We start from the raw sequence: 18,662 nt of genomic DNA, 5'->3' as shown, positions 1-18,662 counted from the left end.
AGGTTGCGGCCGCTGCAGTTGTCCTGGCTGGTGCTGGGGCGGCGGAGCGGCGGGAGAGGGGTGGCGAGGCGGAAGACTGGGAGACCCCCTGAAGGACCAGCGAGACTCGGAGACCAGAGACCCGCCTCGGGAGACCTGGGACTCGGGGCGCGAGCGGATTTCCTTGCGCTCTCCCGGAGCGTGCGCGGGGGTCGCCCCATGGCAGGGACTCCGGGCCGCGATCCATGGGGGGCCCCTGGCATTTGTTACCTTCTTGGCTCCCTGCTTGCCGGACTGCTCTTCCCAGGGGCTGTCGCCTTCAATCTGGACGTGATGGGCGCCCTGCGCAAGGAGGGCGAGCCAGGGAGCCTCTTTGGCTTCTCTGTGGCTCTGCATCGGCAGTTGCAGCCCGGACCCCAAAGCTGGTGAGTCACCACACCCGCGCAGAATCCCCGTGCCCGAGCCACAGATGCCCCCCCGGCCCGCCCCATCTCTCAATCTTCCAACCCCATCAAGACTCAGGCTGTCTACAGATAACCCACACCCCAGCCTGGAGCCTTGCCTGTCTTGGGTCTGAGACCCAGCATCTTGCTTTGGGGATAAGTTGGAGAACAAGGTCCTTGTCTTGGCTGGGAGCTGTCTCCTTTCACCTTTCATCCCAACTTGCATTCTTGCTCCAGTCCCAGGGCTTGTGGCTCCCCTCCTTCCGGGGGCTGAACTCCCTCAGGGAGGGAGATTGAGCATTTGGCCTCTGCTTAGGTCAGGAGGAGAGGGAAAGGACAGAGATGCTGAAGGTGCCGTGAAGGGATGGAGGGTAGACTCCAGAAATAACTTCCTGCCAGGCCATTGCCATGGGATGGAAAGAGAGCATCAGGACACTGGGCTGCCGCTTCTGTGGCTCAGGACCACAGGAAGGCTGGGAGAGGACCTGGGAGGGTCTGGCAGTCTGAACTACGTGGTTTGGTGATAGAGGGTGGCAGACAACAGAGCCTCCAAAGTTGTAGCAGCAGCAGCAGCAGTGAGAGAGATCCAGGAAGGATGCTGGCCAGGCTGTTCCCCTTCCTCCTCCTCAGGAAATTTCCAGCTCCAGGAATCTCAGCAGTGGGGAGAGGCAGGGAGAGTGAGGGGCAGAGGACAATTCTGGTTATTTTCTAATCAGTTCGGGACCCGTAGGAGAAAGACACACTTATGGGGCCTGTGACTGTCATGCTTCCTGTACTATTGGCCCCAGCTCCTTATACGATTTTAAAAAGAGAGGCAGGAAGGGGAAGAAAGCGGCCCACCCCTTCCTGCCTGGAGACTTTTCTCTCCTAGGCCAGTGCCTAAGGCACACTAAGTGTCCATTACTGGGATCAGTGCTGTCCACTGGGACTATCTTCTCCCCACTGCTATTGGCCTGGGGGCAGAGCGTAGGGACAAGAGCTCATTTCTCTCCCCTGCTCAGGGAGGAGGGGCTCGCTCTGATTCTTCTTCCATTATCCCTGTTATCAGGGAGCAGGGTCAAGCAGTCCCCCAAACTTTGGGAGCAATGGAAAGCTACCGACTTCATCTCTTCTTCAGGCTTCTATCTGCTTCCTCCCTCATCTCTGTCTCCCTCCCTCCCCCCTCCCCCCATGTGCTAGAGCTCTAGGACTGGAGGCCTTTTTAGGACATGCTGAGCTCTCTGAGCTATTTCCAGGCAAATTCTAGGTTATTTTTAATAGCTTGGTCTCTTGTCATTTCCCCCTCGTCTCTGATGGTGGCCCCTGAGCCAAACTGGGGGCCTTCTCAGAGGGGCCTGACCGCCTCACCCTGCTCTTGTCCCAGCAGGGGGCGCTCTGCTGTCTGGTGGCCTGTGAGAGGCCAGATACCTCGCTAAGTCCCTGGCTTTGGGGTTGCAGGTCACCTTCCCCAGCACTCGCTGATCGAAAGACATCACCAAGTTTGATGTCCTTCAATCTGGCCCCGGATGAGACTTTGAAGTGTAACCTTCTTTGCTCTGTGGTTTCAGCCTCATTTATTTCCATCAACCATAATACCATCAAGTGTACTACCATATAGAGTTGTTGTGAGCATTGAAAGAGTTGTTAACACATGTAAGATGCTGAGAATAGTGCGAGGCCCACAGTGGGTGCTATGAAAGTGTTGGTACCTTTTTTCTTGTATGGTGATCCACAGAGCTGGAGCGTAGCTTTAGTGCCTTACAACGAGCCTGGATCCAAAGGCTTGGCTGGAGCGCCCCCCGGGCTGAGCCAACCTTTCAGGCCAAGCACCCTCCCCAGAGGGCCACCCAGATTGAGAGAGTCAGAGTGGGCTGGACTTGGGTTGGGGCCTGGAGTGAACGGGGAATTGAGAAGTGCAGAGGTACTGGGCTACTCCTTCACCTCCACTTAGCCAGGCTCCCAGGGAGTCCTTGGCTCCTAGCTGCCTTTCTCTCTGCAGTGGCTGTATCTGTGGATACTGTTCTGTCCAGAGGCCTGGGGTGGCTGGGGACCATGGGATGAAGCCAGGAGGGAGTGTGTGGCTGGGGCAGAGGTGGAGGGACTGGAGAGGCTGTGTGTGGGAACTCTTGTTCCAGGTGGGATGGTCTGGTCATAGCTATGCACTCAGCTTCTTTCCTCCATATGGACCCCTCCCCTCCTTTCTACTCCCTACTCATGACCTCCAGGGGAGATGTGAGCATTAAACACAACCGTTAGCTTCTCCTGGTGCTTAGTTATGCGCTGACCAGCTGAGACACTGCGTGTCTCTGTGAGCCTACATAATGTGTGGGTCCAGCAAACACATATGGACACCTCCTAGGGGGCAAATGCAAAGATGAATGAGGCAGCCCCAGTCCTCCAAGGGCTCCCCATCTCTGTGTTTGGAGGTGGGAGCACCATGGACTTGTCTGAAGGTTGGCCATGCCACCTAGCTTCTTTTTCTGCTTGGGTACCCTCCTCTCCTCATCCCTGTCTTCCTTTTCAGAAGGTGGCCAGTCATTGGGTGGAAAAGGCATGGATATTGGAATTAGGCATATGTGGGTTTGAATTCCAGCATCCAACTAATGTCTCTGAGTGAGTTTCCTCATCTGAAAGAGAAGCAAAGAATCCTCACATAGGATTGTTGTGCAGGTTAAATGAGATAATGCAGGTAACATGCCTAGCCTGGTGCCCGGCACCTAGTAGAGAGTCATAAACGTTAGTTCCTCATATCCCTGGCATCTAGCCTAGGGCCTGACCTATAGTAGGTGCTGAATAAATATTACTTCCTTGTATCACCAGTGCCTGACACAGGGCTTGGCAGATGGTAGGTTCTCAATAAATAGTTGTTAACGAATGCCCAGTGTATGCTCTCTTCCCTGACACTCCCCATCCCCCTCTCTCGTGACATTGGCTTTGACACGGGGTGACAGCTGCTAAGAGACGAGGAGGAGCTGTGGGAAGGGAGAATGGCTCTGTGCCCCATCAGAACTGGCACAGTGCCTCACAGATGCCTGTCTGCAGTATTGCCCCACACAGTTTTGGGCCTTGCGCCCCAGCGAGGGCGATGGAGGAAAAGAGCAGGGGAGAGAGGCCTCGAGGTTTGTCTTGCTGACGCTTTTGAGTCTCCTTCTGTGAAGAGAAGATCCTTGTAGCCAGCTGGGTGCCAATCACCTCACCTCTCTCTCTCCTTCACTCCTGGCCTGGGGGTCCTCCCCAGGGGACCCAGGCAACCTCCATTGCCAGCACAGTCCTCCCCTGGGGAAGAAGCCTTGGCTGTGATCATGGAAAATTGTCCTGCCAAGAAAGTTGTAGCTGGGAAAGCGTCTGAGGGGGAGGTAGGAGAGCAGGCTGGGCCGGGGTGGGGCGGGGGGAGGAATGGGGAAAATCATGGACAGGGGGAGCAGAAGGAAGGATGGGGTAGGGCATTCAGGACGTATGGGGAGAACGGGGCTAGGATTGGAGACAGAAAGAGAAACTTGCCCCTACCTCCATGCCAGCCAGCGTGACTGATAGAATCCTGGGCTGGCACGGTTGCTGGGCGGTGGGTCTTTGACAGATCCCCGAGGAGAGGGTGAGGGAGGCGGACCCATATCTCGTCTCTTGCTTGGCCCCCCAAGGCTGGTCCCTGGTCCACCTCATGGTGCTGTTACTTTTGCTCCCAGCATTTTTGGCATTTCTTGGAAGGTTTCAACTGAACTGTGGTTGGGGAGGAGGGCAGAGCTTGGGGATGGGGCCAGGGAGTGGGGGGTAGGAAGGGCTGGTCAGGAACAGGTGCTGGGAACAGGCGGTTCTTTCAAACCAGCAGTGCTGGCCAGGCTGCTTGGGTGGCGTGTGTGTGTGTGTGTGTGTGTGTGTGTGTGTGTGTGTGTGTGTGTGTGTCTGTGTGTGTGTATCTACTATGTATGTGGTTCTTCATCCAGATGGTATGTGCATGCGTAATGTGATGATTGCACGGCCAAGTGTGTTAATTTGCCCGTATCAGGACATAGGAAAACCGGCTTTTGGCCCTTTGCCTTAGTCCTTCAACACTCTGCCTGGTACCGAGGACTTGGGCCTGGGCAGCTCTGGGGAGGTGGCCACCAACTCCTGCCGCTGCCCCACCGTGCAGGCTGCTGGTGGGCGCTCCCCAGGCCCTGGCCCTGCCTGGGCAGCAGGCGAATCGTACTGGAGGCCTCTTCGCTTGCCCCCTGAGCCTGGAAGAGACTGACTGCTACAGAGTGGACATCGACCGGGGAGGTGAGGGCCCTGTGGGGGTGGGGTGGGGGGCACAGGAGGAGGGGAGGGGAGGACTTGGCTTCCTCTTTCCTCCCCTAATTCCCAGTGTCCCGCCTCCAGCTGACGTGCAGAAGGAGAGTAAGGAGAACCAGTGGTTGGGAGTCAGTGTTCGGAGCCAGGGACCTGGGGGCAAGATTGTTGTGAGTACCATATCTTTTTTTTGTTGACTTTTAATGTTTACTATTTTTATTGAAAAAGGTCATGAAAATTAATTTTTAAAAAGAAGGAAAAACAGTTTGACTCTGTAACGGCAATATAATTGCAATGGGTACCAGTTCTTGTGACTTATGCAAGGGTGGTGTGTGTGTGTGTGTGTGTGTGTGTGTGTGTGTATGGTGTGTGCATATGCACAGATGTGCTTACAGAACTCAGGTTGGCAATATGGTATGATGGTCCGCTTCTGAGGACCTCAGAGAGATACAAAAAGGTGTAAGACATGGTCCCTGTCCTTATAAATTTAAAAATATCTAACCGATCATCCATCCACTGATTTGTCAAACTTACTGAGAACCTTTTATACATCAGGCATTGTGCTAGTTACTGAGAGAGGACGTGTAAACTCAGGGAAAAGCCTGGTTCTCAGCTAGCCCCCTGCATAGCTCATTCTCTCTCTCTGTGTTATCACTAACGTGCACAAACAATAAGTCCCTATGGGGCAGAATATGGTTAATGCTAAGTGAGTGGTATGGTCCCCAGTCTATACAAGTTCAAGGGAGGAGTGGAGAGCAAAGACTCCTGCAGATGGGGTGATTTGAGCCAGGATTTCCAGAATAAGCAACACTTGGAGAGTGGAGAAGGGAGGGAATTCTTTGCAGACAAGGTGGCGGTGCTTAGAAAGGTTCAGAGGCAGTACCAAGCTGGGCATGTTGGGGGTAGTCCCATCTGGCGGGATCGAGGAGACACGAGTTCTGGGTGCTGGCTTAGTTGTGCTGTGGGTGCCCAGGCAGAATGTACAACAGGGTTTCTTCCTGCCAGGGTGAAGAAGTGGGTGCAGAGAGGATAGGGCAGGGGATTATATATATACCTGCCTTACACTGGGCTGGGGGGCGGTGCCCAAGTGATGCTGGCAGATGTGTCTGTGTGTGTGTGCGCGCCTGTACGCACCTGCGTGCGTGCACCCGTGTGCAAGTGAACCAGTGTCTGCCAAACGTCTGCACACGGGCAGTGTGGCTCGAGCAGGGTCCTGGCCCTCACAGTGGAATGACCCCCTCTCCTTTTCTCCCACAGACCTGTGCGCACCGATACGAGGCGCGGCAGCGTGTGGACCAGACACTGGAGACGAGGGACGTGATTGGTCGCTGCTTTGTGCTAAGCCAGGATCTGGCCGTCCGCGATGAGCTGGATGGCGGGGAGTGGAAGTTCTGTGAGGGACGCCCCCAGGGCCACGAGCAATTTGGGTTCTGCCAGCAGGGCACGGCTGCTGCCTTCTCCCCCGACAGCCACTACCTCCTCTTTGGGGCCCCAGGAACCTATAACTGGAAGGGTGAGTGACTCCCTGGGGAGGGGAGAAGGGAACCAAAATGTCCAGTACCTCAGAGAGGGGGTTGGGGGCAGCATGTGGCCAAGCACGCCCACATGTTCACTGCCGTGGAGCCCTGGGGCCCTGCCACGCTTCTCACCACAGCCATGCCAGCACGCACACGAACGGGGCCATCGCCTCTCCTCCGCATGGTCGAGAGTTCCGCAACATGCTGGCATGAGCTCCCACATGCCCAGCCGGGGCCCGCATGCTCCAACACACCAGCCCACACCTCATCACTCCCATTCCCATCTCCGCACGCTGCCGCTGGCCGGGCTGACACTCGGTGAGTGTGATGCCAAGTCTGGGGGACCCCAGGCAGCTTGGGCCGGGAGGGGGTGGAGATAGGGCTGGAAAGGAGAGGAGGGGCTTCCCTGGGTGCCTGTCTAACTAGCGCCCGGCCTGCGGGTGCTCCGTGCTCCCTGCCCTGGGCACTAACAGGTCTGTCCTTGCAGGCACGGCCAGGGTGGAGCTCTGTGTGCAGGGCTCAGCGGACCTGGCACATCTGGACGACGGGCCCTACGAGGCGGGGGGTGAGAAGGAGCAGGACCCCCGCCTCATCCCCGTCCCTGCCAACAGCTACTTTGGTAGGGACCCCTCCCCGGCCCGGAGCCGCTCTAACCCTCTGCTTCTCTCTCTTGTCCTCTCTCTCCATGCTCCCATCCTTCCGTCTCTGTCTCTGTTCCTCACTCTGTCTCTGTCTCTGATTCTTATCTCTCTGGTCTGTTTGTCTCTCTCGTATTCTTTCTCCACTTCTTCCTCTTTCTGTCTGCCTCTGTCTCCCCACTCTGTGGCCCCTCCTCTGGATGTCCCTCCCCTGGTGTCTTCCCTGCCCCGCCCCCCACAGGGTTGCTCTTTGTGACCAACATTGATAGCTCAGACCCTGACCAGCTGGTGTATAAAACTTTGGACCCTGCTGACCGGCTCCCAGGACCAGCCGGAGACTTGGCCCTGAATAGCTACTTAGGTTTGTAAGCGCCCCTCCACGTCCTCCTGGGCCCTGGGGGCTTGGCCTGGCCTCCCCACCTCTCCTGCCCTGCCCCCCAACACGTACCCAGGAAAACATCCACTGGGCCCAGGTTACAGACAAGAGCTGAGCGCAGTAACCAGGCCCAAGGAGAAGAGGCCCCAGGGGTGAAGCCTCGGGGCTGTGAACGGGGGTCTCCATGGAGGAAGATCCAGATGGGCTGAGGCTGTACTAGGAAGGAAGGAGGCTAGGCCTCTGGGGGACTTTCTCTGAGGGATGGATGGTGGGCATGTGCGGAGAAAGGTCCAGCTGTGTTGGTAAGTCCCTCTCCTTTCTCATCCGCGTCCTTCTGCAGAAGAGGAGGAAACGAGGCCTGGGAGAAGCTTGCGTGAATCAAACTCTTCCCCATCTCCCCCCGTTTCTTCCTCTCCTGTCCGTGTGAAGTCTTCCTCTTCCTGCCAGGATGGTGGGCGTAGGGGGCAAAGAAGGTGCATTGGATGGGATGGGGGTCTCCTGGGTGTGCAGAGAGGAGAGCAGTTCCAGGGAATCATATGGGGGCGCCCTGGCCCAGCTCCTGCCGGTGCCTCAGCCCCCAGCCCAGCGGTCTGGCCTTCTCAGCCATTGCCTTTCTCCTTCCTCCCCAGTCCCTGAGGCTGACCTCATCTCGCTTCTCGTGCCAGACCTTCGTCTCTGGGTGGGGAGGGCTTCCGGGCCTCTGGAGGGGAAGAGGAGTGGTCCAGCTGTGGTGGTGATGCCTCAGGGAGCACCTCTCCCTTTTAGGGAGGGGCAGGGTGGGAGGAGCTGTGACCTACCCTGGCTGGGAGTCTGGTGGGGACAGCTCACTGGTGAGTCGCCCCCATCCAGGTTTCTCCATCGACTCGGGGAAGAGTCTGGTGCGAGCAGAGGAGCTGAGCTTTGTGGCAGGGGCCCCCCGTGCCAACCACAAGGGTGCTGTGGTCATTCTGCGCAAAGACAGCGCCAGTCGCCTGGTGCCTGAAGTTATGCTGTCCGGGGAGCGCCTGACCTCTGGCTTTGGCTACTCGCTGGCGGTGGCTGACCTTAACAATGACGGGTGAGAGTGGGCTGAGGCGGGGGGAGCCTGGGGGCGGCTGGGTCTAGGAGGGGTGAGGGGCCTCTGGCCTCTCCTCCTGACTCCACTGGCTGTCTCTCTCTCTCCATAGCTGGACAGATCTGGTAGTGGGTGCCCCCTACTTCTTTGAGCGCCAGGAAGAACTGGGGGGTGCCGTGTATGTGTACATGAACCAGGGGGGTCACTGGGCTGGGGTCTCCCCTCTCCGGCTCTGCGGCTCTCCTGACTCCATGTTTGGGATCAGTCTGGCTGTCCTGGGGGACCTCAACCAAGATGGCTTCCCAGGTGTGACTGGGGACAGGGAAGGCTGGGGAAGGGGGGGAGGGAAGGGGGAGGGGCAGGGGTGCAGAAGTGCCTCTGAGGTCCAGGGGAAGGTCTTCTGAGGGCTCAGGGAGAGGAGCAACCTGGGCTCCTGCCTGAGCTTTACCATTTACCAGCTTTGTGACCTTGGGCAAGGACCCTTTCTGAGCTAGTGATGCCTGCAGAGAGTAGCTGAAAGGATTAAAAATGCCATGTGTAAGGTGCCCGGGACTTAGTAGCCTCTCAATAAAATAGAAGACACAGGGTATGGAACTGAGTGACTGAGGGAAAGTAGGGGCCTGGACCTCAGGCCTCCCACCCTCAGCCCCCACGTCTGATTGCCTCCCACTCCTGCAGACCTTGCTGTAGGGGCTCCCTTCGACGGGGATGGGAAAGTCTTTATCTACCACGGAAGCAGCCTGGGGCTTGTCGTCAAACCTTCCCAGGTGAGGGGAGCGGTGGGGATGAGGGAATGGGTGTCTGGGGGACCCAGGGGGCACAGCAGCAGAGGGCGGGGGAGGCAGAGGCTGGGGTGTGATGGGTGGGGAGGCTGATGGTCTGGTCCCCCAGGTGCTGGAGGGCGAGGCTGTGGGCATAAAGAGCTTTGGCTACTCTCTGTCGGGCGGCCTGGATGTGGATGGGAACCGCTACCCGGACCTGCTGGTGGGCTCCCTGGCCGACACTGCCGTGCTCTTCAGGTGAGCCGTCCTCCTCTGCTGGCCTCCCCCTCCCCAAGGCCCAGCCGCTCTGCAGTGCCAGATCCGCCGCCTCCCCTCTTTCCCAGCCTCATGTCCTCATGTCTCCTGTGCCCTGGACTCCCCCTTCCCCAGGGCCAGGCCTGTCCTCCACGTCTCCCACGAGGTCTCTATTCTTCCAAGAAGCATCGACCTAGAACAGCCCAACTGCGCCAGTGGCCACTCGGTCTGGTGAGGCGGGGTCCGAGGGGAGGGTGGAGGGGAGCCTCCAGGGTCCAGTTCTCCCCTGTCTACCCAGTTTGGGGCTGGGGCTGGGGCAAGAGTGGGCAGGGTTGGGGTGTGGCTCGGGCCTGTCAGCCTTGTCTTCGTCCCCGCAGCATGGACCTCAGGGTCTGTTTCAGCTACATTGCATCGCCCAGCAGCTACAGCCCCGCTGTGGGTGAGTGAGGCCCCTCCACGCTCACCCCGTTGGGTGTCAGGGGGGGTCACTCCGGGGTGCAGAGAAGGGCCCATTGGAGCTGCTCTGCAGCTCACCGGCCCCTCCTCTCCCACCTGCCACAGCCCTGGAGTACACGTTAGATGGGGACACGGACCGGAGGCTCCGGGGACAGGTGCCCCGTGTAACCTTCCTGAGCCGTGGCCCGGATGACCCCAAGCACCAGGCCTCGGGCACCGTGTGGCTGAAACACCAGCATGACCGAGTCTGTGGAGACACTATGCTTCAGCTCCAGGTGGACGCTGACCCCTTGGCCTCTGAGGGTCATTGTCATCGCATCGTCTCTTTTCCCGGCTTCCTCTCATCTTCTTCCCAAACACACTCACACCTCAGTCTAAGATCTCGACTTTTGGGAAGGCTCCCTTTCGGGCCTCTCTTTGACCTGCCGTTTTCTTGCATCTCCTGTCAAGTTCTATACGCCCTGGAGATGGCCACGGCAGTTTCCGTCTTCTCGTCTGGTCCCCGAAGCCCTAAATCCTGGCTGTCCTCCCTTCTGCACCCCAGTTGCTCTCCCCCCGCTAGCCCAGTTCTCCACCTCTCTCCTTCGTCTCCCTGAGCCTCTTTCCAGGATCTGTCCTAGGTCTGGCTGGGGCTTTGGGCAGGGCTGGGGTCTGGGGGTTGTTCTTGTATTCACGTCTATCTTTTCCCTTCCCCAGGAGAATGTCAAAGACAAGCTTCGGGCCATCGTGGTGACTCTGTCCTATAGTCTCCAGACCCCTCGGCTCCGGCGACAGGCTCCTGCCCAGGGGCTGCCCCCTGTGGCCCCCATCCTCAATGCCCACCAGCCCAGCACCCAGCGGACAGAGGTGAGCATGCGTTCTGGTTTAGCCCAGGAAAAGAAGCTGGGAGGGACAGGGATCGTGAATCCCTCGCCAGTGACACTCATGGCTTGCAAAATTCTTTCATGCTACCCCAGTTGTTCCTCATATCTCTAGATGCTGTAACAGGCGGGCCACAGATGTAAAATGGCCCAAATTTTCACGCGTTCCTAGTCAGAGGGGACAGGCGGTCATTCAGGGGCCCAGGGTGCTGGGGGTCTGCCATGTTCAAATGTGGCCTCCAAGGTCCTTAGGTCACCTCTATCCCATCAGTTGGAGGGGGGCGGGGACTTCCTTGTATGGGTCTTACGGCCAGTCCGGAAGTGATGCTCTTTACTTCTCTTCACGTTCTAAGTCTGGGACTTAGTTACATGCAAGAAAGGCCAAGGCAATGCGGCCTCGCTGTGGACTAGCCTGCTATTCTCTACCACGGCATCGTAATACTCCCATCATTTTACTGATGAGGACACAGCTCAGAGCGGTTAGGTGACCAGCTGGGTGTCACACAGCTAGGAAGCAGCAGATCTGCGGGTTGAACTCAGGTTGTTTATTCCCGTGATCCTCTACCCCGCCATACGCCTTGGCAATACATGCACCCCCTGGGAATGACCCCCTCTTCAAATCTCTCCCCAGATCCACTTTCTGAAGCAAGGCTGTGGTGAAGACAAGGTGTGTCAGAGCAACCTGCAGCTGGTCCACGCCCGGTTCTGCACCCGTGTCAGCGACACGGAGTTTCAGCCTCTGCCCATGTGAGGGGGAGCGAGGGAGCAGGTGGGGTGGGAAGGCAAGAGATCAAGGGACGGAAGGAAGTCCCCTTGGGAGGGCCAGCGGGAGCGGGGGCTGAGCCTGCAGGGAGAGGGTGGAAGGTGGAAGGTGGGGAGAACCTGCCGAGAGCTCAGAAGTTTGCAGGATGAGGGCAGTGAGGGGCCCACAGGGGCTCCTCTGGCAGGGAGTGACAAGCCTTCACCATATAAAAAAAATTATACAGTTCACACACATCTCACTGTTAAGTCTTCACAACCCCATGAAGCGGGAAATACTACTAGTCCCACTTTAGAGATGGAGAACGGAGGCCTAGAGAGGTTAAGTGACTTGCCCAAGGTCAGTAAGTGCTGGAGCTGGGGCCAGAAACAAAGGTCCCCTGACTCCCAGTCTTGACTCTCTTGAGTCTGAGGCTTGGACCAGTGTGTGCGGAGATTCGGGAGAGCCAGGGTGGGAGGAGAGGTTCGGGGGGTGGGGGCAGGCAGCATGCACTGGCGGGGGAAGGAGGAAGGGAGAGGCGGGGGCAGGTGTTCCGGTCTTAGAGTGAGTGGGATCTGACCCCCCAGGGATGCGGATGGGACGACAGCCCTGTTTGCACTGAGTGGGCAGCCAGTCATCGGCCTGGAGCTGAAGGTCACCAATCTGCCTTCGGACCCAGCCCAGCCCCAGGCTGATGGGGATGACGCCCATGAAGCCCAGCTCCTGGTCACCCTCCCTGCCTCTCTGCACTATTCAGGAGTCCGGGCCCTGGACCCTGCGGTGAGGGCCCGGGGCAGGGCAGGGGTGGGGTCTTGGGGGCTCCAGTAACCCAAGCTGATCTCTCCTTCTCTCCCCACTCCAGGAGAAGCCGCTGTGCCTGTCCAATGAGAACGCCTCCCATGTTGAGTGTGAGCTGGGGAACCCCATGAAGAGAGGTGCCCAGGTCGGCATATCTGCCCTTATCCCTATCCGAGTGGCTCTCTCACCCCTGACCCCTCCTTAAGCCCTTCGCCCTCCCGGACTCTAATCTCGCTCCACCCTTTGCCTAGGTCACCTTCTACCTCATCCTTAGCACCTCAGGGATCACCATTGAGACCACAGAGCTGGAGGTGGAGCTGCTGTTGGCCACGTAAGGCTGGCGGGGCAGGGTGGGTGAGGGTGGGGGCAGTGGCTTGAAGTCCACCTAGAAAGGGCTCTGCTGTCCTCACCTGATCCCTTGGGGTGGTGCCTGTGCCCGCCACCCACGCCTGCCCCTGTCACACTCCAGGATCAGCGAGCAGGAGCTGCGGCCGGTCTCTGCCCGAGCCCGTGTCTTCATCGAGCTGCCGCTGTCCATCACGGGGTAAGCCCTGTCCAGGGGGGCGCCTCCGCCAGAGGGGTGGGCATTGTTACCCCCAGACCCAGGCCTGGGCTCTGCCTCACCTGGCCTGACCCTCCTGACCCTCCATCAGGCCCCAGGCCTCCTCAGCCCCTGTTTTGACCCCTCCTCACCAGGGTGGCCATTCCCCAGCAGCTCTTCTTCTCTGGCGTGGTGCGGGGTGAGAGCGCCATGCAGTCTGAGCGGGATGTGGGCAGCAAGGTCAAGTATGAGGTTACGGTAAGTGGCCTGGGGAGGTCCCTCCCTTCTTGGCACAGAGGAGAAGCTGAGACATGTCCCAAGGGCTGTGGCTTTTCTCCCATCTGGCGCCTGGTTCGAGGCCTCCCCCAGTTCCTGGGCCTTGGCCGTGTGCAGGTGTTTGTGTTGAGGGCTCAGTTGACCATTTCCTGCTCATTCCTGACTGGACATCTCACCTGCTGGTCTGGGGAGGCCATGAGGGCCCAGGGGCCTCTGCTGGTGGATGGGGACAGGGGGGAGGGCTGATGTCTCTCCCTAGAACCCTGCCCTTGCTTGGCTGGGGCCTCCCCGCATTTCCCGGTGACATCTCCAGGTTTTCCTGGGTTTGGGGTGGGCAGAGAATGGTGCCTGGATCTAGGATCCTGAGTCTTTGTAGAAGCTATGCTTCCTGAGGCTTCCCCGCAGCCCTGTCCCCTCCATCTCTGGGGATTTAGAACCTGTCCTTTGCACTCTCTTGTGCCCACAGGTCTCCAACCAAGGCCAGTCACTCAAGACCCTGGGCTCGGCCTTCCTCAACATCATGTGGCCCCACGAGATTGCCAACGGGAAGTGGCTGCTGTACCCCATGCGGGTGGAGCTGGAGGGCGGGCAGGGGCCGGGGACGAGGGGACTCTGTTCCCCCAGGCCCAACGTCCTCCACCTGGTGAGGCTTAGGCGAGGTGGGTGGGGCTGCAGAAGCAGGGTGGGGCGTGGTCAGACTTTGGGAAGGATGCCATGGGGCTGGGGGTCTGCGGCCGGTCGGGGGGCCAGGAGGAGGGTGCTGGGGAGGAGGTGCCACCTGTCCTTGCTGCGTTTGGAGGGACCCTCACTGGGCCCCCTCCCCACCTCAGGATGTGGACAGCAGGGACAGGAGGCGGCGGGAGCTGGGGCAGCCGGAGCCACGGGAGCCTCACGAGCAGCCGGAGCCCAGCACGTCCTGGTGGCCAGTGTCCTCTGCTGAGAAGAAGAAAAACGTCACCCTGGTGAGGGCGGGGCACACGTGGCCCAGGCAGGATGGGGTGGGGCACGTGGTAGGACAGAGGATGGCGGGGGGAGGGGAGGGCAGGGAGCTTCAGGGTGCCGGGTGGCCTGTCAATAGCTGTGATGGTCACAGACACCGGGGGCAAGGTGACAGGGCACTTCACATCACACCGGTGAAGCAGCTGCCGCCGCCACCGCCGCTCCCCCACGCCCACCAGGTGTTCACTCCAGAGCAGGGCACTTACCATAGCCCGTTACCCACGCGGCTGATTCTCCCTGCGTGTGTATGAAAGGTCACATTTTATAGGGGGTGGTTTGAGCCATCTCTGAGATCTGTTTGTTATTCTTTTGAATTCTTTTAGGCCAGAAAGTCAATTTGCATAAGGAAACCTGCTTGATTTTCACAATGTCAAAAAACACTTGAAGGTTTTAAAAGTTCTAATAATTGAATCGATAGTCTATTTATGTGATTCATTAAGCCTGTCCTTTTCGAGCCCTTTTGCCTCCCCGTTTCCTCCTTGTTTCACACGGTTTTGTTCCTGGCGGGGCTCACTGACCGGATTAGCGCAGACTCTGTGTACTCGTCCCTTTTAGGATGGCGCTGGCAGTGAGGCGGGGGGGGGGGGGGGGCACAGATCGGGGGGTGCTTGGCCTGGTGGCAGAAGGTGAATCCCAGGTGCGGAAAGGATGGGCAATAGAGGCAAAAAGAGGCAAAGAGACCTTGGCAGGGGGAGGGCAGCAGTTGGGCCAGCTCTGGTGGCATCTGTCTGGGAGGAAGTTCCGCTGCCACAGCCCATCCTTCCTGGGGGCCCTCAGCTTCCCTGCCCCCCTGAGAGCATGGTGGAAAGCAAATGAAGTCACCTCAGGGGTGGTATGAGCTTGTGTAACTGCTGTTTCCCTGTTACATGGATAGTCCTGCTTTCTCCAGGTGAATGATTTCTTCTGAAAGGCCACCCTTTTTGCTAAGAACTTTGAAATGGGTTCTTTTACTTAAAATGACTTTTAGACAAATTGACCAAGGATTCTTGAATTGCTCGAAAGTGGCCATTCTTCTGTATAGGCAGCGTGATGGATAGAACATTAATTTTTAGGCAAATGGGCCATTAGGTGGGATTGGGCCAAATGGATTTAGGTCAGGCGTGGAAGGAGAATGGCCTAAGTCCCCTGTCCCCCCAGCAGCTCCGGGCATCCTCCTGCTCATTCAGTGAGTTTGGGCTTCACGGAGGAGCGCAGCTTTGCCCACTCTGGACCTGGGTTCAAGTATCCGTGCCACCTCTTTCCAGCTTTGCTAGCTGTGTGACCTGAGGCAGGTCACCTGGCCTCTTTGAACTTTAATTTCCTAGTTTGAAAAATGGGGATGATAATAATATGCACCTTGCAGGACAGTTGTGAATTTAAATGAGATAAGTACCTTGCAGATAGATGCTCAATATATGGGACTGTCATTAGGTAAGATGAGCATCTACTGGGGAAGATACTCTTCCTGCTGCTGTCAAGAGACCTCCTCCCTGCTCCCCATGCATTTCAAAGCCAAATAGCCCAGATTTGGGGTAGGCTGCTCTTTTGGACCACAGGGTTAGTTTGGGAAGACTTCTTGGAGGAGGGGAGTTTGAAGCCAGGTAAGGAAAATGGGAGAGATATTGAATGAAGAGCCAGGGGAAAATGGGGGCTCATGGAGGGATGGAGGGAAGGCTCTGGGCAGACAGTGTCTGTGTGACCACGTTTGTGAGGGTGCTGGGGCCAAGCAGCTCAGAGCCCTGCTTGTCCTGGTCCACAGGACTGCACCCGGGGCACGGCCAGCTGCGTGGTGTTCAGCTGCCCTCTCTACAGCTTTGACCGTGCAGCTGTGCTGCATGTCTGGGGCCGCCTCTGGAACAGCACCTTCCTGGAGGTGAGAGTCAGGCTGGGGCGCTGGGCTGGGCATCCTCTTCCCCATCCCCCGCCCTGGGGCTCACTTCTCCTTCTTCCTCCTTCCTGTCCAAATGCAGCACACTCTCAACCCAAGACAGGCAGAGACACCCTCCGTGTTGGGCACCATTCCGTTTACAACTTCAGGAGCTCGGGGGAGGTGGGGGCGTGGGGGCATTTAGGAGGAGGGTCTCCTTCCCTGCTCCCTTAGGAGTACTCGGCTGTGAAGTCCCTGGAAGTGATTGTTCAAGCCAACATCACCGTGAAGTCCTCCATCAAGAACTTGCTGCTCAGAGATGCCTCCACAGTGGTGAGCTGCTGGGCTGGGGGCATGAAGCAGGGGAAGCTCTTCTGTCCCGTTGCTCCAGCCCTTGTTCCCTTAACCCCTTGCTCCCCAGATCCCAGTGATGGTGTACCTGGACCCCGTGGCTGTGGTGGCAGAAGGAGTCCCCTGGTGGGCCATCCTTCTGGCTGTACTGGCCGGGCTGCTGGTGCTGGCGCTGCTGGTGCTGCTGATGTGGAAGGTGAGGCTTGGGGAGGGTGATGCCGCTGGGAGCAGGGCTCCCCTGTCAGGCAGGTGGCCTTTCATGGTGTGGTTCTCTCACCCAGTCTCCCATTTATTCAGCAAATCTGCACTGAGCACTTACCCTGCGTGTACCAGGGTCTCTTTCAGGCCCTGGATGTTTCAGAGATAAGTCAGATGTAGATCCTGTTCTCAGGGGTTTTATAGTCTAGTTGGGGAGGGGAGTAGTCCAGGACGAGGCAGTGGACTGAGTCAAGAAAGTGCAGTGGGAGCTCAGGTGAGGGAGAGTTTGAGAGCAGGTGGCCCTGGAGCTGCGCCTTAGAAGGTGGGGTGGTAGGATCTGGATGTGGGGAGAGGGATGGATGGGTGTGGGCCTTTCAGGACTATGAGGGGCAAAGCCATGGAGGCAGGGAAGTGTGGTCTGAATTAACTAGAGCATGGTGGGTAAGGCTGGGAAGGAAACTGTGGCCAAGAAAGCCAAGCAGTGTGGAGAACTGCCTGCAGGGGACTGTTGCCAGGACTGAACTCGGAACCTCCACATACCAGGCTCTACCTGGAGCCATTCTCATACACACAGAGTGTAGCCAGAATCACATGTGCGTCTGGGGCTGCACATTAAAAGCCCGTTCATGCGCGTGTCAGTACAGAGAATCACGTCCATCACCAGCAGTCATCCCCTGAACCACATGCCACATCTGGGCCATGTGGAGCCATGCATGCCCTTGGGGCCCTGTGGAGAACTGCCCCCCCTCCCCAGGACCAAGCACACCCTCTGGCAAATGTGAGTCATCAGTGGACCAGGCCTCTGGGCATCCAGACTGTTGGGAACCTTGCCATTCTTAGGGGAGATTGATGCCTCCGAGAAACTGGCTCCAGAATCTCTGCTTCCTGCTCCCATGGAAGGGGGACAAGGCAGAGGTAGAGGCGCCCATCCTTCCTCAGTCTTCCCATCCTCCACCTCTTCTGCTCCCTTCCTCCCTTACGTCCCAGTGTGGCTTCTTCCATCGGGACAGCCAGAGCTCATCTTTCCCCACCAACTTCCACCGGGCCCGTCTGGCCGTGCAGCCCTCAGCTGCGGAAGCTGGGGGTCCAGGGACCGTGGGGTAATTGTTGTGTGTGAGCATGTGTGTGCGCGCGTGTGTGTGCGTGTGTGGGTATGTATGTGAGTGTGGGTCGAGCTCCCAGCATTCAGGGGACCAGGAATGTGCAGGGTGTAGAAAGGAGATTGCATGAGGGTGGTGTGAGTTCCAGGAACTGAGGGGAGGTGGTTGTCAGGGTGAGGCCCTAAGGGTGAGTGTGCACGGCCTGGGGCACGCACAAGGGTTGGGTGGGCTCCTGGGGTTGTGAGCATGTGGGGAGTGCAGAAAGGTGCCGTGCATGTCTTTTCTGTGGGCATGAGTGTGCAGAGACGACACATGTGCAAGGAGGTGCCGTGCAGTCCAGCATGTAGGAGTCCTGGGAAGTCCTGAGTGTGAGTGTGCAAGGGGCACATTTCTGTCTTGGTAGGTAAGGGCCAGCATGTTCATGACTTAGCGAGGGGCCAGGCTACCGTATTCATAGAGGAGAGGGCCCACCCTAAGGGCGATGCTGCCCAGTACACAGGGGTTGTGCGTATGAGGCTTGGGAGGAATCATTCTGGAGTTTGCGGGGCTCTAGGAAGCCATGTTTTCCCTCTGCTCTTGTTTGTGTTCTAGGGGATGCTACTGGGTCTCTTAAAAATCTTGGGGGTGTGGAAACCTTTGGGGTCAGCAGTCCTGATGTTCTACCTTCAACCCCCTCTTTCAGGCACCAAGGGAGATGTCCTTGGTCCTGCACCTCAGGCCCCTCCTGGTCTTTCTCTTGCTGTCAGTGAGAACCTGGGGACCCAGCACTGATGGTGGCATCTGTGAGGGCTGCTTCCTGCACGAGCTGCTGCCCAGCCAGCCCCTTTCTGCTGCTGTTGGTTCTTTCTGTCCCAGGGATGGTGGAGGCAGGAGGCTGGGCTGTGCTGGGCATCTGCTCCAGGGACCTCAGCCCCGCAGCCTGCTCATGTCTGGCCTGCTGTTCTTCCAGATGGGATTCTTCAAGCGGGCGCGGTACCCCGAAGCCACTGTGCCCCAGTACCACGCGGTGAAGATCCCACGGGAAGACCGGCAACAGTTCAAGGAAGAGAAGACGGGCACCATCCTGAGGAATAACTGGGGCGGCCCCCGGGACGGGGGGCCCGATGCACACCCCATCCTGGCTGCGGATGGGCACCTGGAGCCGGGCTCCGATGGGCACCCTGTGCCAGGCACTGCCTAGCCTCCTCCTTCCCAGCCTGGCCCAAGGGTCCCCTGCACCCCTTCCCCAGA

General features: G+C 58.2%; 1 protein-coding gene across 1 annotated transcript; it reads left to right on the top strand.

Annotated features, from left to right (window-relative positions):
• Positions 1–120: 120 nt before the first annotated feature.
• ITGA7 (integrin subunit alpha 7) lies at positions 121–18,621 on the top strand. Its single transcript, XM_082850759.1, has 26 exons — positions 121–404; positions 4,531–4,658; positions 4,758–4,837; positions 5,925–6,180; positions 6,672–6,803; positions 7,064–7,183; positions 8,048–8,255; positions 8,365–8,558; positions 8,931–9,019; positions 9,144–9,271; positions 9,404–9,499; positions 9,646–9,707; positions 9,830–9,999; positions 10,421–10,570; positions 11,216–11,331; positions 11,911–12,103; positions 12,186–12,266; positions 12,373–12,452; positions 12,591–12,665; positions 12,818–12,920; positions 13,405–13,581; positions 13,769–13,900; positions 15,676–15,789; positions 16,018–16,116; positions 16,205–16,330; positions 18,382–18,621. The coding sequence occupies exons 1-26, from the start codon at positions 199–201 to the stop codon at positions 18,610–18,612; spliced, it is 3,546 nt and encodes a 1,181-aa protein (XP_082706885.1). The 5' UTR covers positions 121–198; the 3' UTR covers positions 18,613–18,621.
• Positions 18,622–18,662: the final 41 nt, after the last annotated feature.

The sequence above is a fragment of the Leucopleurus acutus genome (genome assembly GCF_964270905.1).
Source record: "Leucopleurus acutus genome assembly, chromosome: 11".
Lineage (NCBI taxonomy): Eukaryota > Metazoa > Chordata > Mammalia > Artiodactyla > Delphinidae > Leucopleurus > Leucopleurus acutus.
This window is presented reverse-complemented; position numbering and strand designations above follow the sequence as displayed.

What these genes read in the sequence shown, in the direction of transcription:
- ITGA7 (XM_082850759.1), top strand. Translation starts at nt 199, where the DNA reads ATGGCAGGGACTCCGGGCCGCGATCCATGGGGGGCCCCTGGCATTTGT. An exon ending in TTGTCGTCAAACCTTCCCAG is followed by an intron (nt 9,020 to 9,143) that starts GTGAGGGGAGCG and finishes CTGGTCCCCCAG; the next exon opens with GTGCTGGAGGGCGAGGCTGT. An exon ending in CTGCCGCTGTCCATCACGGG is followed by an intron (nt 12,666 to 12,817) that starts GTAAGCCCTGTC and finishes CCTCCTCACCAG; the next exon opens with GGTGGCCATTCCCCAGCAGC.